This window comes from Oreochromis aureus, linkage group 13, assembly GCF_013358895.1.
Source record: "Oreochromis aureus strain Israel breed Guangdong linkage group 13, ZZ_aureus, whole genome shotgun sequence".
In the NCBI taxonomy this organism is placed as follows: domain Eukaryota; kingdom Metazoa; phylum Chordata; class Actinopteri; order Cichliformes; family Cichlidae; genus Oreochromis; species Oreochromis aureus.
Window position 1 is genome coordinate 13,666,985 of NC_052954.1, and position 25,771 is coordinate 13,692,755.

At 40.7% G+C, this 25,771-nt stretch overlaps 1 protein-coding gene across 1 annotated transcript in view; it reads right to left on the minus strand.

Annotated features, from left to right (window-relative positions):
• Window positions 1-68: 68 nt before the first annotated feature.
• Window positions 69-25,771, minus strand: part of itga9 (integrin, alpha 9) — a 48,563-nt gene continuing 22,860 nt past the window's right edge. The window contains exons 16-28 of the mRNA XM_031732090.2: window positions 15,784-15,936; window positions 14,645-14,721; window positions 14,091-14,238; window positions 10,408-10,494; window positions 10,144-10,223; window positions 9,965-10,048; window positions 9,403-9,511; window positions 9,202-9,309; window positions 7,854-7,979; window positions 7,573-7,692; window positions 7,387-7,482; window positions 4,540-4,659; window positions 69-2,602 (exon numbers count right to left, since the gene is read on the minus strand). Of these exons, the coding sequence (XP_031587950.1) occupies window positions 2,504-2,602; window positions 4,540-4,659; window positions 7,387-7,482; window positions 7,573-7,692; window positions 7,854-7,979; window positions 9,202-9,309; window positions 9,403-9,511; window positions 9,965-10,048; window positions 10,144-10,223; window positions 10,408-10,494; window positions 14,091-14,238; window positions 14,645-14,721; window positions 15,784-15,936 (1,407 nt within the window). The 3' untranslated portion in view covers window positions 69-2,503. The remainder of the gene's footprint in view (window positions 2,603-4,539; window positions 4,660-7,386; window positions 7,483-7,572; window positions 7,693-7,853; window positions 7,980-9,201; window positions 9,310-9,402; window positions 9,512-9,964; window positions 10,049-10,143; window positions 10,224-10,407; window positions 10,495-14,090; window positions 14,239-14,644; window positions 14,722-15,783; window positions 15,937-25,771) is intronic.

The following is a 25,771-nucleotide window of genomic DNA, read 5'->3' on the forward strand; positions in this document are numbered from 1 at the left end:
AGCAGAGAGCACCATACACCACAAATAAGCAGCAAACCAGCCAAACACCAACACTGGAGCCACGTTGATAACAAGAGACTTCATTCTAAAATTTATCAACAGATAAATATACAGCTTGAACATGATTTTAAACATCAAACGTACAGCACACTATAATGGAAATGATATTCAGTGACAGTAGTATACTCAGAACAAAACCCCAAATAACGATGCGATTAAAGGTGACAAACATAAAAACAAAGTATAATCATCACAGTTAAACTTTACCAAAAAAAAAAAGTCAAGTGTTGGTTTCTCTGCATTAATACATAGCAACGGTTTAACAGATGCAGAGGGAAGGCGTGGATGTGTACAGTATACGCTGTATTACCAGTGGAAGTAAATGGTGTCAGAAGATCTATACAGCACATTTTAGAGCGAAGCAATCATAGTGATCAATAAAGTGACGATAAAGTTTTAGTTCTTTGGCATTGCACATTTAAATCTGACTGGTCTACTAAAGAAATGACCCAAAGGTACTTTATACTCATATGCTGCATATCTATTTTAATGTAAATCTTATCACCCAATGCTGATTGTTAAAGCTTTTGACTCTTAAATTGAATCTTTTTTGGAGCATAATTAAAGTTTTGGGTTTTTTTTAAGATTACATGAATTTATCTGTTTGTTCAACTAGATAGGGTTGCAAATGTGCAAAGTACATACACACAAAACTTTGCAGTTAACATCAAAACAAAGTTCAAAAATGGGTAGGGTATGACCTATGAGTACTGAGCAACAGGTGCCAGAAGCAGGGGCACCAAGGCACCAGCGACTCCCATACTACCACATTTTTATTTTCTCGCTGTTTATATATTTGTGGGGAGCTTTAATACAGAATTTGCTAATGTCTTATTTCAATCACAATTAAATCTAGCATTTAAAAGAACCGACAAGCCTGTAGGGGGGAAAAAGGTTTAGCAGAGAGGAGCTGTGGGTTCCTATGGTGGCGGATTTTTCAGGGCACTGACATCCCTCAACCCTGGCTTAAAAGTAACTTTTCCCAGGAGCCCCAAAGAGCTTGTATACTGTATGTGTAGTGATTGAGTGCAGCATATTCTCACCTATTTTTAGGGCATTACTCATACCGTGAGCCCTTATAAACGACTGTAGGTAGACACATATTGCAGTCTTTTATCTGGCTGCGGAGAGCAACAGTATCTCATATTTCACACTATAATCCAATGCCTGATAACATAACAGTAAACTTAAAAATGGTATGCTCCGGTAAAGTCTGAGAAGATTTTGGAAATAAATCGCGATCAGGTATTTCAAGAACAATAGTAAATCCTTTTCTGCTGTATTTCAGTGAGAATTTACAAGACATTCAGCTAAAATATGTTCACTTGAGCCTGGGAGGTTTGGCTGTCCATTATAAAAGTCTCCTTGCATACCTGAGCAGTTTTTGCTCCTACCAAAAGCAGCTTTACGTTAGATTTGCTTGACTATACATTCCACTTTCAAAACTCATGGTATTTTGAAACATTTTAAAGAATAAAGATTTAAGTTTAATCTATGAAATAATAGCTTTTGTATATTATCATCTACCAGCGAATCAGCTGAAAGCCAGACCAGAACAAAAGGAATGATCTTTTATCCATCTTTTGCATTTTAGGCATGGTTAACAATGGAAACATGAAAAAAGCGGCCATCATGAAGACAGAGAGAGCCCTCACAGTGTGTCACAAATACAAACACTAGTGCATTGCATGGGGACAGTGTGCGGGTACTGTAGCATAGAATTAGCTCTGGCTGATTAGAAATGTGAGGGGATGGGCAATCAGATGTGTAAAACAGATTTTCATCAGCCAGCAATAGTACAGAAAAGATACAATCTTTCACTCCCAGCATCTGGGATGAACTGAATATACAAATGATTCCAATCATATACTCTACTGGACATATCTTTGGCACAAAAAGTAAAGCTAAGGGGCCAAGGCATTCATTCTTATCAAACATCAGTGCTTTTAAGAAAACATACCGTAGATATAGTATGTTTATAATGGCATTCAAAACCCCAACTCTTTTCAAAGCTCACTTTTACACAATATGGCTTAAAGTAGATGTATAAAAATAAATTTGCTATGTAACACAGCCCTGAGGGTTTTCTTGTCCACCAGTATTCATGCCGTCTCCACATCCCTGTACGGATGTGAGCCTCCATCAACAGCTCTGCTCTGCTGGCTGGGTGATACCTCCTTTGAGATTAGCTGAATTCCACAGCAAGTGTCCGCTGGCAAGCCACCTTGTCACCTCAGAAGCCTGTTTCCTGGACTCCCTCCCTCCTCCCCCCAAAAATATTAAGTCTCCAAAAAATATGGAGAATATTCTTCTCTTCCACATATGGAAGACTGAAGGGCCCAATGCCACAGGGGGCGGCTGGGCTGAGAGACCCTGTGCTATTGGATCTTTCGCAACCGAATCCCTAATCTCACTGGCTCCTCTGGGACTCCCGTTGTAAGTCTCAGTGGTCCTTATCCATCCAGTCCCAGCTTTCATCACTGTCCTTTCTGTTCTTTTCAGCCTCAATGATCTCTCTGTAGCGTCGACGGAAGAATCCCATCTGTCAAAGAGTGAGAGGAGTAAGAATTTAAGTTAATAAGCTGCATCTGTGGTCGTATCTGACTTGCAAAAGAAAATATTCATTTCAGTCAGCAATTACAGATCACATTCACTTTACATTGCTGCATAACATTTTCAGAAACATACCAGAACTTTTTAGCATATACCTTTTCTCTCCAGAGATTGTCATTTTTCAAGCAAAACATGACATAGGTAATTCATAGCTGTGACCTAGAGTTAAACCACTAGCCGATTTTATCGCTCCATATTATCTTATCACATACATATATTTTGGTACAGGCAAATCGGTCTCAAATATAACATTTTTGTCATATCTGATACCCTTGCTTCCTCTCTGAGCAGAGACGTGTGAAGATAACACTAATTTTTGTACTGTAAATACGTTTCCTGCCACTTTGACCTGCTAAGACGGTTAAGCTAGTTATTATATTCTCCTGTGAAAGAAATATACCTGCTTAAGATACAATTTTACATTTCAGTTTTAGCATGAAATAAATAAAAACATGTGTGTTAAAGGTGCTTTTAGATGACATGATGAGTGTCAGGTTAACTTTTTCCTCCTGTTTTTAGTTTTTGCGTTAAGCTCATGCTGCTGATTTGTTAGCTTAGCGCAAACTGTTGCTCAGTGTTGCTCTTTTTTTAAAAAAAGGTAGTAACAGTTTTATCTTTGTTATGAATAAATTTTAGGAATCTTTTTCAAAAAACACTAGCTAGTTATTTTGCAGTTGTTTTTCAATATCACCCTAAAAAAAGTATTTTGGCTGCAGCAGGAGAGGTTTGTGAGTGTGGACACATGACACTGAGACAAACTGCAGCAGCCTTTTTTTAATGCTAGAAAATCAGGATTTGCGCAACACCATTGTCTTGCTTATCTGCTGGATTTGGTTTGACATAATACGTAATAGCAATGCAATTCACTGGCTAACTCTCAGGAGTGTCATTGGATGGGCGGCCAATTGGAGAATTTATTTAGAACGGGTCTTTCTTTCAGCAGCACTTTTACAGAAATTACATAATTTTTGTTAAGCTAACAACTCAGACCTTGAGTTCACTGTGATGGATTATATATCTAAGTTACAGAAATGTGCAAGTTAATATTTTCTCCCACAGTGAAACAGATGGAAAATAATGGATCTATGAGGTGGGCAATTTATTTCAAATATAATGGATTGAAATATGGCCAACAGTAATGTAAGTAAAACCACATGAAACCACCACCAAGGTTTGACAAAACTCATGCATTTACCTTACTGAAACATTTCTTTAGGAATGTAATACTGACTACCCATTTAAATTTCATGAAAGTATAACATTCATTTACCAAATGTAGTATGTATGAGATATGACAATGTGGTAAGACCAGTAGATTCTTGGTGTATATCTAATCAAAGCAGCCACACTGGCTTGCTGCCTCTCTCCCTACGACTCCATTCATTTATCTGTATTTGGCTGCTGAAGTTTATTGTTACAGACCTGTGCTCTCCTCAGGCATTTCCTGAAGAGAGCAATATGGGACATGTGCCGCTCTTGTAAGTGGGGTTTATTTTGGCAGGAACTGGGGATCGGGGGGTTCAACATTTCAAGGCTTAGTTGTGGTATTCCCGGTGAAAGATGAAGCAGTGAAAAAGGAATGGAGTTTTCTGCTAAAGGGGCCTCTGGACACCAGTGTAATTGCCATTCCCCCCTCTTTAGATTTTTCTTTCATGTGAGTGGTGTGGTGTTAATTATTGTCCAGTCTGTGATTTGTCCTTTTCATGAACAAATCACCAAGTGGACAAAACAAGCTTTCTTTCTTACTTCTTCCCCTAATCTCTGGCTGTTTCTGTACAACCAGATACTGCACTGGAATTTAAGTGGAGTGTTGTGACCAGTGCTGTAAGCGGAAAACTCTCAATCTGTGTTTATGAGTTGGTTTACCTTCCAGAGCAGCACTGCTAACAGCAAAAAGATGAGGATTCCCACCAGCAAACTGATGGCGATGATCCAGCCGACTACGTAACCCCTTGGCTCCTGACTGTGGAGAGCCTCAAACACCAGCTAAAACACAACAACATCACAGTGAGTCACACCGAAATGCAACACACACAGAGACACACAAAAATGCACATTAAGTCATGTGCTGCTAATGATGCAATCCGGTGCAAAACAGCAAGCGAGACACATCTGATTTCAGAGTGGTTTCCATGGTTTGATTCAAAGGACCAACATTTAAAGCAAAAAAATATGCTTTCAAATAACAGGAAACTGGTACGAAAGCATTTTTCAGAACATAGATATTGGTTATACAAACAGGAAGCACAAGTCAGACTAAATTATTTTGATACGATGGAGAACCATGTCATTTATTGAGGACGTGATGAACCCAAGACTTTTAATGTAAGCAAAAAAAGCCCAAACAAACAAACATAAACAACTGATAAGATTCACATCAGCCTGTAAGGAACTTTCCATGCTAATGAGCTAAACCAAGAGAGTGACTTTGATATATGATGGTAATGTTAAACATCAGCAAGTATTTGTCTTATTAATCAGAGCAGATAAAAACAATGCATCATCTACTCCCTTTTTGAATTTTGTGTCATGCTTTTAGACTGGCTAATTCTGAGTTATTGCTATTCAGGGAGCCTTGGCAACTCTTAGCTTGGTTCTGGTGTGATTTAGAGGTATCTGAGCTCTTTCCCATGACATGGAGGAACGCTGACCAGCTGGATAATCTGTCACTGACAACAAATTCATGCTTATTTAAACCAGTGCACTCTGGCTTAAGTACAAAACATTTGAAGTGGTCCTAAGTGACAAATTTTGTATATACTGTAATTAAGTAAACACACTGCACTTCTTTTGATTCCCTTTCTAGCAGCAGTGCTAATGTTTATTTGAATTTGGAACAATTACCATTACATTTAAAAGGCCATATTTCTACTTTGGACAAAAGTTGATTTGAAGCTATTAGATATCTTTGTACAGGAGCCTTGTCCAACAAAATGAGCTTGACTGGTTAAATTTACACTGTATTAACAGTGTTTTGACTGAGTGAAATATTCCATTACTCTGCATCACAGCAAAGCCTGCTGTAATATTAGCATTCAGGCCTTACTTGCAGAATCGATGGGTTTATTTACTTACTAATGTTCGCAAACAAAGACAAATACTGTGTGTTCACACACAGTGGGCCGACCGAGGGACGCTGCGGCTTTAATGTCCAGTGTTGCATGGGATTTAAACACAAATGTGGCATGAAACACCAACTGTGAGCCAGCCAAAAAACAAAGTGGACAAGTGAAGAATAATCTCTCTGTTGAATAGTTTCTCACATTAACACGTTCCCGTTACCCCAAGCTCTGGAATGTAACTGTTGTTATGCATGCCAAGGCGTTTGCGTGTACAAAAAAGATTAAACCTCTACTGGTCATTGCTCTCTGACGCTGAGTTTCTCAATTTAACTTTGGCAGTCCCTTAATGTGAAGTTCATTTACCTCTGTCCTCAATTTCTAAATTTGTAAGTTGCACATTTTCTTGCTTTAACAGCCTTATATGTGCATTCTTAGTAAAAAAAACCCAACATGTGGATTTATGTGGATTTGTTTTATTTCACGGGTGATAAAAAAGTCAAGCTTGTTGTTTCACTGACAGCCAGAAGGCTTGCTGTGAACAGCACAGCCTGGGACCACAAATTATATTTACACTGTGTTCTCTAGCTAGCTGGGATCCTGAGGGAAAAGGTAAAAATGTTCACTAAAATCCACCGGAGTACGTTTCACTGGAATGAGCACACTCGCAAAGTGCTGAAAGAGCAGCATGGCTTGGAGACATTCATAGCAGGTCTGAATTTTCTGAGCACAACTGGAGCTCGGGGTCAGCAGGCCTGCAACCCAATCAGTGCTGTAATCTTTTCCAGGATCCCACTGCAAGCATGCTGGTTGCTGAATGCAATCAGCAAATCCGATCTGCTAGGCCATTTGATCACTCAGCATACAACAATGGGGGGATGGGTCTGTCCTTGTGCACATCTAAGGGACCCCCAAAAGCAGCTAATAGGAATACCACTACACAGTAAACCCATAATGACCAGCTGTTCCCTGCACTCATGTCATTTGTGACAGATCTGGAGCAAATCAGCAAATAAAGGGAATTGTGACCGAGCTTCTAAAGATGAACATATGTATGCTTTTTGATATATTTTTGCAGGGAAAGCACACAATCCTTCACCTGTAACCTCTGGATGGGTAGAATCTCCAATAAGCATCTGACCTATGTGACTCCTTTTGAGCACATAGGTCAGCAGCAGCAGTTCTGTTCTGCCTGCCGCTTTTGGCAAGATGAAATGTGTGATGGCTATTAATCCAGAGTGAGGCAACACAGGCAAAGACACAAACAGTTCACTGAAATTTTCCTAAAGTTTATAGATGGCAAATGGACTGGAACTTGTAAAAAATGTTTCTACTCTGAGGGCTCAAAATGCTTTCTTTAAATTTTTAAACAAGTCTTATTCAAACATTCACATTTTTCTATACCTAAGGGCTTTATCTAAGATTCGTGCACACACACATCAATAGATGCATCGGGGGCAACTCTGGTTTCAGGATCTTGCTCCAGAATACTTCGACTTTGAGTAGCCACCAACCTTCTGATTGGTAGATGACCTGCTTTCCCTTCTGAGCTAAAGATGCCCCATTTTTGCCAGATTTTGGATTAATATAGAGGTTTTTAGATATGCTTCACTGACAAGATCACAAAGTGATGGTAAATTCATGGTATACTCACAGAAATGTCCTCTGGCAGGCCATTTGGCACCTCCACTGTCCTGTCATTTACTTGCACGTTGCCCCGTGTGACGAACTGGATCACAGAGGAAGAATCCTGTGGGCAGACAGATTGTAAATTATGGACTGCTTTAAGAATAACTGCAACCTGTGAATGAATTTATTACCCTTACTGCTTGAGCCTCACCGTCTTTAGGATTTCAGTGTTGAGTAAAACTTTTATATCTATGCTCAAAGCTTCTTCTTTTAACTGTGGACCCAGGCTGCAGGAGATCGTCATACATGCTCTTCCAGGCCGATCACAATCCTGTTAAAAAAAGATATTTGAAAAGCAGTGAGAAAAAAGAAGGATGTGTGATAAACAGATGTTACACTGACTAAAAGAAAATAAAAACAAGAATCCTCATAGGGGGTGACTCTCAGTGACCTCTGAAAAGTCAAAGTGCAACATGAGGGCTGTATATTTACCAAGACTTTCCGTCCTGATTTGGTGAAGAAGGCAAAGATGGAGTGAAAGATGCTCTCTTTGTCTTGGGGGATGGTGCATGGTGTTGGGTTCCTATGAGGAGTGCAGTTCCCTCGACCGTTGGCCACCTGAAACACAGTTATTTAACAGGCATGGGTGACATGGGTGCCAAGTTTATGCTGCAGACAGGTTTGGGCATGACATCGAAAATGTTGACGTATGTACTTTTGTCACCTAAACTGGACCTATCTCGCTATTGTTAGGAGTCTCCAGGGCTCACAGGATGTTCTCTCCAAGAACAAGTTGTAACCCCTCCCAGACTGTTTTCCCCATATGGAGTGATTTAGAGGTGTCTGGTTTACTGCCCAGCCCCAAGGGAGCACTTCCCCTTTCCCCTCTCCTCAGCTGGACCTGAAGCTCTAGAGGTGGAGATCTCCACATTGTCTGTTCTGCTACAGTACCACCCAGCATGTCTGAGCTTTTATTGCAGAATTTTCCAGTGTCCTGTGTTTCTGCTGCATTTGCTGGCATGAAGAGCCACAGGCTCCACCAGCAGCTGCACTAACTTTAACCTGGTGAAATCCCCCAGCATCTGGCAGGATGGGGGATTTTGTGCAGAAAAACTGTAAAAGCCTGAAGCTTGTATATATCACGAACAAATGGAAATGTGTGTAAAATGTAAGAATACCTGACTATAAAACATAACTGCGCTACTGTCCAGTGTGCCACAGGCTGCATGCTTTGTTAACAGCTTTATGATATGTGGTTCCAGGCTAGGGATGGTACGGTGCAGTAGCCAGCCCCTTCAGGTGTCCCACTCCCATTTCGTGCAAGCCGTCTGAGCCCCCTAAAGTGATTCCAGATGGCTCTAGGAGGGTGGGATACAGTCAACTCTGTCTGCCCATTCACAGTCAATACAATTAATAGTTTGAGCACCCCCATGATCTACCTGTATGAAAAGCTTAATGCAAGGGTTAAGAAAATATTTAAACCTGGTGGGAGTATTGTGTTTCTTTCTCAAAATGCAAAATGTTGTGAAACAAAATGGGCGGCCAGCTTCAGTAGCAATGTCAACATTTTTGCTTCAACTTTCACTGGTCCTGTGGTGCCCCACACCAAGCAAACTGCCCATGTCCTGAACAAGAACCCAGCGGTATAGCAGCTCTCAGTACATAAAAGAATCCTCTGGAGTGGATACAAAGAGCTGTGCCATGAGGAGCAAAACAAGCAAGACTGATAGGCTTTTGCTGGATAAATGAGTAGAAAATGTGGCTTCCTGCATGTGAATAAACTAATAAATAACAATTTGGTCTGGATGAATAATGTAGATGGACTGCTGCTGGCATCCACCTGTGTTTCAATGATGTGGAACATCTCAGCTCCGTTGCCAGTCAGCCGGTTGGGAATCCTGATGTCCACTCTGGAGCCAGGCAACCTGCTGGGGCCCTTGTTTATAGCCTGGAAACACATCACACAGAAAGAAACGATGGATAAATATATAAAGAAACATTTTAAATACATATTTGGGTATCTATTCTCTTCCCATAGTACCTGGAAAGTGAGATTGAGAGGTTGAAAGTTGCAGTCCATGTCTTCTAATTGCACAAAGCGTGAGTCTTCAATGGAGTTTCCATACACAAAGGAAGTTGGTGTAATCACGCTGCAGTTCAGGAAGGTGACGAAAGATAATTTATTAACATGGAAACAAAATTATTTAAATGACAAGAGACAAAATTATGTTCTAAAAAGTTCCATAAAAATTTTCGGATTCAGTTGCGCTCGGCTCGACAGAAGCGTTTCTTTTATCAGCAGACATATTTGTCCAGCTTTGTTCTAAGCCTCCCTTCACATTAAAGACAGCAGCCTTATCAGATGTCAGAGTTCTGGCAGATTTGGGCTGTTTTACATCTCTCTCTCCCTCCTCTGTGAACGAGAGCTGTGATAAAGCATTCGCAGATAAGGCTTTTCAAGTTGATATCCTCCATACTGACAAATACTCCCTCGCTTCCTGTGAGCCAACTGATGGGCAACCAGCTCAAGTCTCTGAGATAGCTTTACATTTTGCAAAACAGTGACTACCCTTCTGTGAAATTCATATTTGTCTCGTTCTTACCCAGTGATAGTGGTGTCGGTCTCGTGAATCAGAGGGATGGAAATATCCAAAAAGTTGTCGGAGAGATTGTGCTCGGGATTGGCGCTAAAAGAAACACAAATCATTGATAATGAATATTTCGCTTACAATTCTTTGTGCAGATCAATATTTAGACTTGCTGTAACATTTGAGCTTCTTACCTTTTTGCTTGAACTAAGAACTGCAACGTGTCATTTTCTCCAGAGAGCCGAGTCGTGTCAAAAATCACTGCAAAATGATACTGCAAAGACAAAAAAAACCCAGAATAATATGGGGTGTCATATTCTCAACTATGAAAAGATTTTCAATGCGATAAAGTATGTCTGTTTGTAAGACACTGAACTATTCCCAGCAGGAGGCTGGTTACAGAGGAGGTTAAAGCACGAGTTACTGCATGCAGTTAATTCTACCTTAGTTTGAGCTACCTTAGTCTGTGCTCTCATGAAAGGAAATCCCACTCGGCACTGAAGGAAGTCCAACTCGACAAGCTCACAGGAAATACCCTTCTCTTCCTACAAAAAGAAAGATAGACAAGGAGAGTGAGTGGATGCGATAAAGACAGACTGACTGGAGACAGAGAGGGTGACACTCACGGTGACCAAAGACACGGCGAGGAAGGAGCACTAGACAAGACGCAGACTGTGACGCAGAGCAACTGGTTCTGATAGTGGAAAAAAAATCGGTAGTAGCTTTTGATGTTAAAACAATGGCGACTGGTGGACGTACCTGCCGGCATTTGGGATGTAGTCAAAGATTATTATTAAAAAAATATAAACAAACCGACTCAAGTGTCTTACTGAAGCTGTAGATTAGGTTAAACAAAGAATGCACAAAGCAGTGATGGCACACACATCTTAGCGGGTGGGTAATTGGAAAACGTCCAGGCTGCGTGTTTGGAAGCTTGTCTAAACAATATAGAGCTTCACCGGCTGCGCTGTATAAACACTCAGGCCTTGACCCTTACGAGGAGTAAGAATTCCTTTAGCGAGAGTTCACCGAGAGGCTGTCAGCTGAGCTCATGTGCTGGGAGAATGAAAGAGGGCAGAGATGCTTCACAATTATAAATCTAAAAAAAGAGACAGCCTAGCGCTCCTGGAAAAGAGGCTTTGGGTAAGTCATACAAAGCATCTGCATGCACGGGCTGTTGTCCAGTTTGAATCTGTGTTTATAACACTTTTCCAAATATGACAAAGGAAAGAAGTGTGAGGGTTGTCTGTGCTGACATATTAAAGTGTAGAATCCATCCACGGTATCATCCCATTACCCCTTATTCAGCAGTTCTTAGTAGCCCAGGGTGTGGTCGTGCCCTACATCTTCATTAAGTCAGCTTAAATAAGCAGTGCTGTGCTCTGCGATTGAGACTATGGTGACCCCGGTCAACTGGGGACGAGGACCCCAGCATAACTGCCAATGATGGAATTTCCTCTACTTCCTGTATTCCTCCGTGCTGCTGTGCAAACACTGCCTGTCCCGTGGGGCTGGGCAGGATTGGGAAAGTCAGCCTGTTTACCCATCACCCACCTGGCAGCCCTTGAGAGAGAGCAGAGCATTCGGACATATTTTCAATTCTCTTCTCTTTCTCTGTCAGCAACACATACATGCTGGAGTTCTTGCAAATGGTAGGGCCATTAAACATCACCAGGACTGTTTACCCTGCTTTAGTGTCAGCTGAAGCATCTACTGGTGCAGTTCATCAATGTGGATGACAATACACAGGAGGCCTGTGTCCTGCATGTTCTGCGTGTCTCTTCATGTCTTCTTTGGTATTTAGACAACTGGATTTATATTGGTTTACTTTTTCCACACCAGTGTCATCACCTACTTTTTGCTTTCTACTCAGGAATGAAGATGAAGAGCTACAGTACCTCTGCTTTCACAGCATGTGTAAAGTGTCACTTCACTGCCAAGAAAATCAGTGATTCATATATTCTTGGGTCTGAGGGTCCACTGAAATTCACACATTTCTTTGCTGGAACTTCTGGGCTTTTCACCACAAAGTTGACTTGGTCCAACTATTAAATAGGCTGAAACCTACCATGGCAGAAGCATTCAGATCCTTTCCTTTAATGAAAGCGGTCATACCTCTCAGAATGACAAATGTGTGCATTCAAAATAAATGAACGAACTGAACTTGAAGTTTTAAAGGTGAAAGCAGTAATTATGTAGAGTGGTTTATATTAATACAGCAAACTCTTGGTGTATTCCCATATTACTGCTTACATGAAACAATGATTTTGAGGACATTTTAATTAACTCATGTTTAAATTTTACTCCCAAACTCTACAACTGCAGCTTTTCATTTACACATGTGGACAGCTTTGATCATTCTTTGGTTATATTACGATGTACCGTATACAAATCTTATTCTACACGAACCCATAATTGGCACCCAGTCTAATCTCAATGTTATTGTTTAAGCAGCATTTAAATATTGCAGCACTTTTGAGTAGTTTAATCTAACAAATCACAATTTAAGATGTAGTTCTGCTTTGTGTGCAAGGCTTTCTGTAAAGTAAGTAAAAAATTAGTACATTAAAAATGTAGCCGAGTGCTCTGAAAAATACAAAGGCACGAGACATTTGTCACAGGTCCAGCTAAAACTGACTCCTTAAAATATTTCAATAAAAAAAGAAAAACAAAACAAAACAGAAGCCAGCAGAGCTCCTGAAACCAATTCAGCTCCACAGTTTTCTGACAGCTTGTGTTGCAAGAACAACAGAGCCATAACCCACTCCGCTCTTAAATATGAGGGGAGTACAAGTTCACGCTTTGCTCACTGGAGAAAAAGCCTAAAGGGAGGGTTAGGAGCTGACCTTTACTTCGCCAGAAAGGGGTCACATCATCACCTCAGACTTCTCCAGTAGTAATTAGAAGTGTCTGAAAGAGCATACAGCGGTAAATCTTCTCACTGGCCTCGTTGTCATCTGCACATACTGTTCGCTTCCTGCTCCCTTTGTGCAGCCGAGCACTTTGACTTATCAGGTTCCTGAACAAAATGCGGCTCTGGGGCTGCTGGTAACCTGACACTTCAAGTCAGTCGGTTTCATTAGATTAACTTTGAAACCGAAACAGACTCACTGTTTTCCTAATATTTGCCTGCAGCGTGTATTCTGTTTAAATTCAATTTCGCCATTGTTGGGGGTTTTAAATCCTGCCACAGGTTGTATCTTTTACTGCGATGGCCTCATCCATCACAGGGATGAAACCCCCCCCACAAACCCTCCAACTGAACATAAACACAAGGTCCATTTTGGGGGGGGCAGAAACCCCCTCCTGATGATTGCTGTCAAAGTGCACCATCTGACGTGGTGTCTCGCTCAGCTACAAGCAGCTTTTTTGACAACAAGTGAGGAAACAGACGTGAGCAGAGGCAGAGGTGGACACTGTGAAATCGATTCGCAAGGAAAATCTCTCAGGTTTAATGTGGGATGGCAGTGGGTAGATATTTCTTTAACAGCGACAGGATGCTAAAATCATTAGAAGTCAAACTATGTGAGGAGCAGGTCTGATTATTCCCCATCCCCATGAAGGTCAGGAATAATCCTCACTTTATGTACACACATATCCAATTAAATGTGGCCCTGCGAGAGTAAGAATAAGTCAAGCTTGTGGAAATACAAATGTGTGTTGTGCCTTGTTCCCATGCATACAGCTCGTTTGTTGATGACATGGTGTGTCTGTCTTAAATGAGTCAGAGGAGCGTTTGACAGCTCAGCCAGAGGAGCTGCCCTCTGACACGGGACAGCTGCTGCTCCTCCTGCTGGGGCTCCGGTTTTTTATGCTTTCATCTTCACTTCTACCTACACAGCTCGGACAAAGCTTTAAGCTCCCCAGTCGTCACGCAGATCTGGCTTTCCCGCTGTTTAGACTGTGTTCCTGACATATAATCATATAGTCTTTTTAAATAAACAGTCCCCGGGAAAATGTACATCACAGCGGAACACCGAGGCTATCCATCTAATACGTGTGTGCAAAATATGGTTTTGTAAATCGTTTCGGCTTCAGCTTCGCTTGTACATTACTAAAGCGAATAAACAAACTGTCAGATTTTAGATATAAATATGTGAACCTGAGTAAATAAATAGCAGATACTTAAAGAATCACAGACCTTCTGCCAGAAGTTGATGTAGAAAACTTCCCTGGAGAAGTTCAAGTAGATGTTTGTGTCATAGGCATCATCGCCAGCGTTGGAGATGGTGAGGTTCAGAGAGATGTTCTTCACTCCTCCAAGGGCCAGATGGGGTTTGCTATGCAAGCTGGTGGGTGCACAGAGTAAACACTGTACTTCAGCAATTAAAAACAATCACTTGAAGAGCAGTAAGTAAAGCTTTATATTAAGTAGCCTGCATTTTTCTTTGAAATTTTTAGTGTACAAAGAGAAGTGCACCTGCAAGAGAATATCTGTTTGTTTTTGGAGCACAACAAAGAATATATGCGGACAAATGAGTTGTTAGGATGACAGACATAAACTGTTGAGGAGAGAACAGGAGATAGATAATAATGGAAAGGGAACTCCCTAACTATGGAAAAAAAACCTATGGATCCTCTCCAAGCATGCGTCAGGCTTCCACTACCCACACCCTCATGGCCTATGATGTCAGCTTGCTTCCTTAGTACTGGAAGAAAAGAATGAATCTGAGCTACGAAGTAAAATGTTTTTACCCAGAAAGCAACAGTTTCCCATGAAGCCTCAGGTCCGCGGCACAGTCGTCTGACAGGCAGTTCTTCTCAAACCAAGTCTGAAAAGGAAACAGTACAGTACACAGCTCAGATGACCTCATGCCCTGAACACACTGACTCCACATTCAGACTAGGGGGCGGTGTTGCTTTGCTGTGTGAGCTGTCCAGTAGTTTTGCATCCACAAAGCTATCTTTCCCTTAATTAGTCAGAGGATGGGCTTTGGTTTAAATCATGAAGGGAAATTTAAGTCGAGCGTTAAAGTCTGATGTAAAGTTGATGAGTTTCAGATAAAACGGATTCTGTAGATGCTGAAATGCAACTGCCTCGCTCTTTCAAGAAGTGCATACACCAGGGGAAACACATGTGGTCCAGGTTAGAGGTGCTCGCAAAGAAAATAAATGAATCAGTCTTTTTGGACTCCACTCAAGAAAAGCTAACACACGCAATAATAAGCTGGTAACCAACACCAAATCATTACAACCCCACATTGGAGCCATTTCCTTCATTCCTACTGTGGTTTGCAGGAAGACACTTCTGTCTTTTAATATCATGTTTGGCGGGGGTCACTTTTAGTCAGGAAATGAAATATATCATAAATTGAGCTGGTAGGAATAAACTGTCAGCCCTTTACAATAAGAGCAAGGCACACTTAAATGGACAGAAAAACATCTTATAAGTAATATTTCACTGTATTTGTGTAATTTGTGACAATAGAATGAAAATTAGAGTGAATGTGGGTTTAGTCTGAACATATTTATGGCACTGTTACACAAGATTTCATTTTAAGACTGACAAATCCTCTGATTCCTGCAATTTACTTTAATGATGGGATCTCCTTTCTTTTTTTCAAAGAAGTAACTCAGTCAGTTATCGGTTTTGCCTCAAGATCCTGCTTTAATCCTGCAAATATTTGAAAAACACACAGTGAAATAGCTGGGATGCTCATGATCCTCAAAGGCAGGCTACTTTAAATCCAACGGCTGATAATATTTCTCCATAAAAAGTCTGCATCAAACTTTATTAGGTGTTGCAGATACTGCTGTGAAAAACATGAATTTTACTCTTCAGGATTCATTTGAAAGCATTCCCCTTCACTTCACACTTAAAAAGCTCTCCTTACTTCATTCCTCGCTGCAATCTTGTTCCCTTTCCTCCATCGCAGCACTGGAGTGAGCGCGGGCAGGTCTCGCTCCTGGGGTCCTGTCAACACATGGGTCCCCAGGCTGTAAGCCACCTCGAATGTGATGGCTGTGAACACGTCCTTTACGTCCTTCTGTGGAAAGCGAAAACAAGGCTAATGCAGGGGAATCTGTCCAACCACAGACACACTAAAACTAAATGTAACCTCATATATATAACTGTCATGCAGCTGTCTGGGTGATTGCAGTAATTTAACATCTTTCTCCGATTAACGCCTGGCGCAAAGACACATTACACTGCAGATTACCAGAAGATCACACAGTCTGAAAATGTCATATCGTAGTGATCAGTCTGCCAGATATTCACAGGGCTGCACGCAGACACGAGTACACTGATAAAATCACGTGAATTGGTTTGTATGGATGGCTGACACATCTCATCAACATCAATTCATCATTGGCCATCGTTCAATATGACAAAAGCGCGACCACCAGTGCAGATTCTAAGCAAGGCACTTTTTTTCTTTTTAAAAAAAAAAACCTGCTGGCACTGCCTCTGAGAGATATATTGGCATTCCTGGCAACTCCATCTGAGACCATAAAAGAAGTGTTTGATTTGGCATCGGGTTTGGAAACAACACAGACAGAAAGAAAAACAGAGCTAAATGTGATCAAATCCTGCATCTTCATTAGATGACAGCACTGAAAGACATACATGGGAAAAGCTGATACTGATGTTGGTTTTTCATCTCCTTTGTCTACTCAGCTCTTTGAAGGCAGCTTGCCGGGTCTGGCTCTGGTCTCGCTATCTAAAAGCCGCAGCAGAAAAACACACACACACACACACACACACACAAGAGCTCCAACTGCAACCGGTGTCCCAGTCCTTGACTGATGTCAGCTAACACGGAGCCAAGCCCACAATGTCAACACAAAGGGCTTCCCGGTGTCTTCCGGTGGCCACTCGTTCTTTTGCACTTTCTCTCTCTTTTTGTCCACCCACCCATCCTCTTTCCTCAGGCAGGCACAGGGCCAGTCTGGGCTTTGACATGAGGCATCACCAGTGCCAAACCCACCCAAATCATCAGCAATGAGAGAGTTATAGCAGGAAAGAGCAAACGTTAGTGCAGCGCACGACAAAAACAGATGATTTAAGGCTCATTTGGGAAACGGTGCTCAGCACAGATAAAGACAGATAATATCGGAGCGTTTTTAATTAATTTCTGCCATCGTGTGCTTGGCTCTCCTGCTAAAAGGCAAATCTGACTTCGATTTTATTTTCTGGATTAAAAAAAATGATCATTTTCTTAATAACAATAAGTTACTCAGGTAGCAAAGCAAGATGGCGTCTTTAAAATCTTCATTCAGAAATAAGATTTTCAAATTTTCATCTCAAATACACCATGAAACAGCAGTTCATTCCTCTCAGTGTTGTTCTACTGGCAGGTCACCTAAGCTGGGAGGTAACAAATTTGTGACACAATTAGTTATTGCAGGATATGTATGAAGCACTGGCAAAGCCCTCAGTATTAGCGGCAATTAAAGCCGAATGCATGAAATGGTCCCTTTCCGCTGGCCTCTGAGTGAACTGACCCCCTGGGAGATAACTGCTTGGGTCTCCAGTCCCAAATTCCCACTGCTTATCTTGCATTTTCACAAGCCACAAGGGAACTGGAGGACGTAATGGCTAGAAATAAAAGTATTTTTGCCCAATCTCCTGCCTAAAAGTGACCTCTATGTGCATGTAAATATTAAGAAACATTCCAATGAGCTTGCTGTTGTCAATCTTAACAGAGCATCTATTTTTGTAGAGATGTAGGATCGCTTAATCCTTGACACACCGGACCAAAGACTTCTAATTGACTCGTGAACTCCCAAGACTAACAGCGCACTCACATTAGAAGAACCAGACTCTGTTTGGTAACACTTGGCCTAAGCTTTTATTATCCCTGGATCAATGCCGCCAATTGCCCCACCCGGATCCGCACCCCTTGCTGAGCCATTTACTCCCACCTGATCCTTCTTTTAGTTCCTGTATTTATGGAACAGAGGAGCGCCTGAGGTCCAGCTGAAAAAGACACTGGCTAGTGTTTACTGCCTGCTACCTATATTATTATGGAAATTGAAGCAATAACTGCTTCTTACATGCTGGTGAAGTTCAGAGGCAGACTTGTGAGAGGCCATTCTGCCGCTCAACAGGCTTGCACTGTGCTAAGCCTCATTTAAACACAGAAGCCGCAGGGTGCGCCACGGGTCTCAGATCAGATAGGGGCAATGACATGAGTGGAATTTCTGATATTTGGAGGCCAGTAATTCGAGTTAAACATATAGCTCTGAATGAGCCCTAACACTAGTTGCTCAGAAACAGGGTCTAGCATTGTGCTCATCAATGGCTACCACACAAATCCCAACACTTGGATGGCTCATTATATGCAATATCAGTTTCTGTTGGATTAAAAATATTTTTGTCCCTTTCTATCTCCTGGTCTCAGTCCGTGGATGCTGTAGTGATTTTTTAAAATTTTCCCCCATAGAATTAAACCATGTGAAAAAAATCCATCTCTGGAGAGAGAACCGCCAATAAATAGGCTAAATATTCTGCACTGAACAAAGGTCTGAAACTTTTCATCATCTCCGGGACAAAATGACTCATTAAAGGTTCCAGTCAATACTGTGGAGATGCCAAAACTCAGCAGGAGGCAGCTGTTTTCCAGCAGTACCCACCTTAACTGTAAATTATTGGCTGTAGGATGAAAAAAGCAGTTTGCTTCTTTTACAACAGGCTCGATACAAGTGCTTCCTGGTTTATTATTCATATGTATTTAATTCACAGGACACAGATCAACTTGCTACGCCGCATGTTTTTAAAGAAAACAAGTTAAGCTGAACACTCCCTCGCTCTGGAACAAGACTTCTGCCAAAATACTATTTCTGTGCTCCGGTTCACACTCAGGACCCATTTATTTGGCACAACAGAGCATAACTCACACCTTTACCAACCACTCTTTTCCCTTGACATTCATTCCTGCTCCCCGAATGGATTTTTCCCACACACCCATAACGTAAGCATAAAGTACAAAGCTTGCATGATTTTAACAAACATGGCTACCGTGTGAATTAATCTTAGCCTTAAACTCTAGTGCTAGAGCTAGACTTTCACATGTTAATCTGATCAACAAGATGGCAGTGCACCAAGCTGCCCCATTCATGCTCACGGAGCAGCTCCATCATGGTGGGTGTGGGGAGGATGACGTCAGACTGCAAAAGGCTCTGATCTGCACTTTAAACGCCTCATGCTTGGCTGAAATGAAGAGCTCCATTCTTAGCCAAACCATTCCCTCAGAAGCATATAGCTTAAGCCTGGTCATGGGAAGTCTTTATTAACTTGGGAGGGAAATGGGAATACAGCACTCCTTTTAAGGACAATAGATGTTTGGATGGCTTACAGGTTGAGGCCGTTTTATTTGAGGGCTAAATGCCAGGGAACTTTTTTTTTTAAATGGAAAAACCTTTTTTTTCTCCTTATGCATCACATAAGGAGAAAAAAAAAATGGAAAAAAATGGATCCAACCTGTTAAAGGTTAGGAGTAAGGGTGCATGCTGAGACACTAGGAGACAACGTGAAATTGAAAGTATTTATAGTAATGTCTGCAGCATATGGCAGGCATGCACTTACGCAGCTTATCCAAGCGTGTCCTTTGAAAAAGTCCAGAAATAAGACAATTACAGAAAGTTTTAGTGACAGAAGGTCAAAGTACAGCAGCTGCTCTGCTCAGAATAGGTTAGCAGATGTTGAAAGGCCTGGAATGACAAACTGAGTGGGAGTAGGGAAGAGCGTTGTCTGGTTGTTTCTGCTGGAAACCTTTGGAGGAGTCAAGTAGGAGCAGCTTCAATCTGTCTGTGAAAATCATCCTCATGTGTCATGGCAGAAAGATTAGAGACTGGACCTGCGCTATCATCATAATTCCTTAAAAAGGCAGACCAGCAGTCTTCACTCTTAAACCGGAAGAGATTAAAATCACACATCTCTTACCGTATAACAAATTTGACAGTCTTACTTGATTTATCAGCAATGAACCTCACTCACATCCACCAAAACCACCCTTTACATTCTGCTAAAATCCCCCAAACTCTTCAAATTGTCATTCCCAGTGGCAGGATATTCTTTTTTAAAATCTAAATAACTTCCTCCAAGGACATTGTGAAGGACTTTACGGTGGAAGTAACAGCAGACTTGCGAGGTTTCTCACCATTAAGCTTTTATTGTGGTTTTCCTCTAATTTTGTTACTTTAACTGTGCCTGAGGGCACCATTGTTCTCTCATTGTCTCGTCACACAGTTTCTATTTTCCTTTAAAGGAGATTTTGTATGTTTTCTGCATTATTTTGAGAATAAATTGATTTTTAGAGTAGGCCAAAGAAACTGAAAAGTTGATACTGTGAAGATGTACATGGTGGTTGAATGCTCATCTAGTAGACCTGACCTAGTAGGAGTGATGGTGAGTTGCGTTTCTGATCACACGGTGTCTAGAAAATCAAATGTGCCCTTTTCCATTAACTATTTTGGTCCGCTAGGACAGTGATTATAGTGTTTGACATTTGGCCAGATACTGAGTCGGTGACATCATTTTCTTCAAAGACGTCACTATATAATATAAAATATAATAATATAATAAAATGTCACCTTTTAGATGGCAAACCTAAAAGCTAAGTCGTGCAGCAGTTGCAGTGCATTTTTATCACATAGTGTAGTTGCGTTTGCGCCCACTTGATTGAATTCAGACCAATATTCACTCACTCTCAGCTCTGTGTTGTTCTTCAGTAATTCCTGCGGGAAATCTCTGTAAACGTAGCTGTTTAATGATCCACTTCTGTCTGCTGGAACTGGTAGAGTACTAGTGGGTTTTCGAGCTTTTAAGCAGAAAGAAGCTGCCCACTCCGGCCAAAAGCAACACTATGAATCTCAGTGAGAATAAACCAAAGCAATAAAATCATTGTCCTACCTGCGAAACAATGAACTGAAGCGAAACAGCTCTATAAAGCTGAGGGGAACTGCGGGTTCAGGTGATGAAGTTTCGTTGCAAGTGAACCCTTTGCATTGTTTTTTACATTCTTCCATTGATACATCAGATTTAAAAAAAACTGTCGGCATGGCAGCTTTGAGCAAAAACGTGTCGTCTGATATAACAATATGAATTTGTGAAACTAAACATGTTCTTTGTGGCCTGTCTGGTTTACAAAACAGAAAATGCTCTTGGGCTGTAATACCGTCAGTCTGTCCAAAACCAAATGATTCAGACTAATCTGAAAATGCCAGACTACCAGTCATTCAAAATGTATGCAGCAGGCCTTTGAAAACAGTTCCCATTCAAAATGAGCCATGTTTACTCCAACCAATGGAAAATATTTCACTCTGTCTGATGTTAGTTGTAGAGGCAGCGATTCTCAGATGCGAGTCCAGCTTCAGGCACCAACATGATTTATCACGCAGTCCACAAGCCGTTTGACACCAAAAAGAAAGAAAATCCAGACTCGCATCAGACTGATGACACAAGAGCAGTTCATCGTACTTATCTTCTAGAACAAAAAGCAACTATGTAACGAGACAGAGATAGTTCTGCTTTTTAAGTCCATGATACAAACTAATGTGTGGATTGTGTAGTTCTGGTAATTAGGAGTAAATTGTGCTTTCAGTAAACAGGAGTGGCCTACTGTGAACTTTTGAGCAAATAAAATTCTACTGGTCACTGTGCCACTTGGACAACATGGAAAAATTATGACAGAAGTGAAGTTCCCATCAGAATCTGTGGTATTGTTAAGGTCCTAGACTCATGAAGTGTTCACTCTCACTCTCCACTTGTTTGATTTCATGTTTTCATGTTTTTTTCTTTGTCCAGTTTGTCAAACTCATTTCAAACGCCTGACAAATTCGCCCTGAGATTAGATCATCTTTCATTTCAACCCTGCTTTCACCCTCACAGTTTTAACAAACAGAACACTGAATCCTGAGCGCAAATTTGGTCCGCCGCTGTTTCTGTGAAAACATAAATGATCCAAATCCTATCCTTTAGCTAAGGCTGAGTGACGCTACACGCTGTGGTGCATTGTAACGTCTCCCATGAGCACACACGTATTTCCTCCAGGCTAAAACAGATAAATAGTATAACTTAAGTGGCAGGAAACGTATACCATCTGTCCTGTCATGCGTGAAACCACATCACAAATAGCATCAAGACATACTTGTGATGCTTTCATGACAGCGTGGAGACAGGAAACATTCATTTGCTTAAAAATGCTGATCAGAATCCTTCTCTCACTAAGTAAAAAAAACTTCCCCTAAAACACTCACCTCTTTGCTTCAGACTTCCACTAATTCAACTCCCTCCTAAGTCAAAAAAAAAAAAAATCCCACGGGTAAGGAGCTATAGATCTTGCCTTCAAGAATTCGAGAATTTATTGCTTTTTAAAGCAACGTTCACCTAAATACAAATGACAGAAAACTTTTATGCTCTCGTATGCATCATGAAGAAGGCATTCAGCATTTGACCCTCAGACAGCTAAAGCCACAGCTGGGATTTATAAAGGAGGAGAGAAAGGTGCCTCGCTTCCCCTGTGGAAATTCGCAGATGGAATTGGTTTACTGCTCAAACATACCAAATTCATCAGCATGTTATTTTTACTACATTCTATCAACAGCAACTTGATTTAATGCCAGCACTAACTATAGCTGCATTAGAGTAATATCTGGATTTGAAATCTAGCCAGCCACCTATAAATACACAGATGTTTTCCCTCATATCTCGGTTCGTCCTTACTCGGCTCCCACACTGTGACACTCTCAACACATTTTTTTTTGTTTCTGGTCTATTTTCAGCATCACTACTACATCTCATTTAAGCACTTCGCAACATTCTTGAAATGTTGGAAGCTGGAAGGTGATGCAGTGGAAAGTCAGCAGCTGACTGAGTAAATAAAAAGGGAATAACGTGTACTGGTGTATAACTTCTTCATTTCTCCGCACAGAGCTCCTGTCACCATCATGTCCGATTATCTTTAATCCCTTGGCTGATGTCTATTGTAACCTGAGTGACATGTGCAGAGTCACCACAAGGACACGTCCTGAGAAGCAAAACAAGCCTAGCTGAAAAAAAGAAAAGAAAAATCCCAAGGAGATCCTTTTAAGGAAGCTCAGCCAGAAGTCAAACACTGGAGAATATTAGTGATGCTAGTCACAATGTGGAAAAAGAGAGCAAGATAAATATGAGTTTATCTCTATCCAAATAAGATAATACAAAAAAATACTGTTTTAAAGTGTGGCTAGTTGTATTTATATATCTGATATATTATCTGGAGGCAGATAACAGAGTGATAATAGAGTGGGAATCATGAGGGGAAATACTGAGAGGCATGAGAGGATTTTGTCAGCTGGTGATGCTGGTATGGTGTTAAATAGCTCTAATTAACATTAACAATGTTTTTTTTGTTTTTTTTTGCTACAATTCATTAAATAGTTTGAAAGCTGTGTAATATATGCCAGAACTGTATAAAAGCCTGTGTTGCACAACCAAGCCAGTCATTTCGATGCTTTGGAGTTTGATACCGAGCTCAAAAGCAACTCAGTTTGCGTGCAACATCACGGTGAACATCAGGTACGCATTCTTCATCAGTACAGTGGGGATGTTCACCACATATTGAGAGGAAAGTTTATGGCATATTTCAAAGTTTTTTCTGCACACAGTCTGCATTACAGTGGCTGATGAGTGTTACTTTAACCAAATGCAACAACTCTAGCCCCACTATCAGCTGCTGGATCAATTGAAAATATAAAAGATAAACCATATAGCACTTGTGAAGAGCTACTTCCTTTTTTAGCAGGATACCTACTGCAATGAACTGGCACATCTGGTGTTTGAACTAAATTAAACATGAAGTCTCAGTGAAACAGACAGAGACAGGTAAAGTCAAATCATTTTAAGAGCGTTAACAATTCAATATGTGCAATGAAAGGTTACCAAAAAGTGTCAAACCTCACAAACCAAGAGGGAAACAAAGAGAGAGGTGAACAGGGAAAGCAGTGTCCTTTTCGGTGGTGCACAGGGACAAGTCAACAAAAAACCTGCAAAGTTACAACAAAAGCTGTTGGTGCAGACGTGAAATGCAAGGAGATTGCAAGCTTCAAGCTGACCTCTCCAAGCACCTCAAGCAACTTTTGCATTATTGCTGACAGACTGTATAATAAAGACTTAACAACACATAATTTAACTGAATTTAGTTGCAAATGGTCACGATACTAGATATAATGTTTGGAGTCAAAATCAAAACAATATTCAATTCAAATCTTCAATCCGTGCATCCCCTGGTCAAGTCCTTTTTTAAAATCATATTTTTAAAATCTTATTGTGAAACATGACACTAAACTGTCTTGTATGCTCAGTCAAAAGTCCAAGTATTACTGATTAACTAAAAGTTTGGATGCTTTATTGTTCAAACTGTTATTTCATCCAAAAATAAGGCTGCTGTAAAACTGACAAACCTATCAGATACAGGTGATAGTCACAGTGAGTACTACAAAATTTGCTAGGCTCTTACACAATTCTTGAAAAACTGTTGTTTATATTTCTAGTGTTGCTGTTAGATGTTAGCCCCCGCCCCAAAAGAGTTCACAAAATGTTTCTACTTTATGGACGTGTTTAGAGCTGGATAATATCCACAACACTCACACAGATGTATATGCGATCAGTCAGGGTTGCAAACATAAAGACTGCCATGACTGATCTCGGAGAGGTGAGTAATGTTAAAATTATATTTGACCATTTGCTCAACCCTAATCCTAAGATTTTACATTGATTGTCATACAATTTTTAAGAGCTGTGAGCTGTTTTCATTTCTATTTGTAAAACAATTGCATATATGTTTAAACAACAACCTGCATTTAATTGCGTTATGTGTTTTCTTTTTTACTTGAAGTTACTGTACAAAAGCGATCTTAATTTTAGTAGATTTTTTTTAATGACGTAGTACAAATTATATAATTAAGAATGTGTTTTTGATGTTTAAACTTTATGGAAAACTTCATGAAAAAAATTATTTAACGTACAGAGAGATTAATGTCCTTCGAGATCCTGATTAATCTCCTTTGCGGATAAACAGGAAACGTGTTATCTGTATTCCTACGCACTTAATTAAATAAACAACACAACTGCTAAAAGGCTGAGGATTAGTTTTGCTAACTTGGGCATCATGTTATGACAGCCTAAAAGACACCACACTGTAATAATGGGTATTTATTGAAAAGGGCTGTTTCAGTCCCAGGAGAAAACATTGCTCTGATGGATGAGATACCAGCAGGGTGGAGCAGCTGAAAATGTGCTGTTTTTAAAACAGCAGTGTGTTTGAGAGTGCGTTTGAGTCTATCCCTTCCTGGTGATAGAGGACGTCTCCAGATGCTTCCTGCAGCTGATTTCATCACTGTGTTCAAATCTGGGTCATTTTTACTTCACTATTATTGTTGGAACCATTGTTTTCCGACAGCCGCGATAACACCGCAGCACACGCACATAAGTTTATCAAATCCACCTGATGAACGTACATTACAGTCTGTGCTGCATATAAACAACCGTCTTGAGTATATATTTGTTCCATTTCCTTTGTGGCAGATCCTGTCTGTTTACACAGGAAGGGGAATTTAAAGTTGTCGCCACCAGATGTAAACAGACACTATTAGCAAACAGCAGGGAGAAATAATAATGGCAAACCTGCTGGGTTATTAAAAAAAAAACCCCAAAAAACGTCATTAAGACGTATCACAGCATCACAGGCTGCTCTTACGAAATACATACTCTATGTTATACTCTATGTTTCCTCTGCGGTGAAGTCGGAAACATGGCAGGAGAAACTCTTTCATTGTGGTCAGACTTGGCCACCCATTATGTAGCCTTGCTGTGGCATCATGTGGCAGTAACCCGGCCAA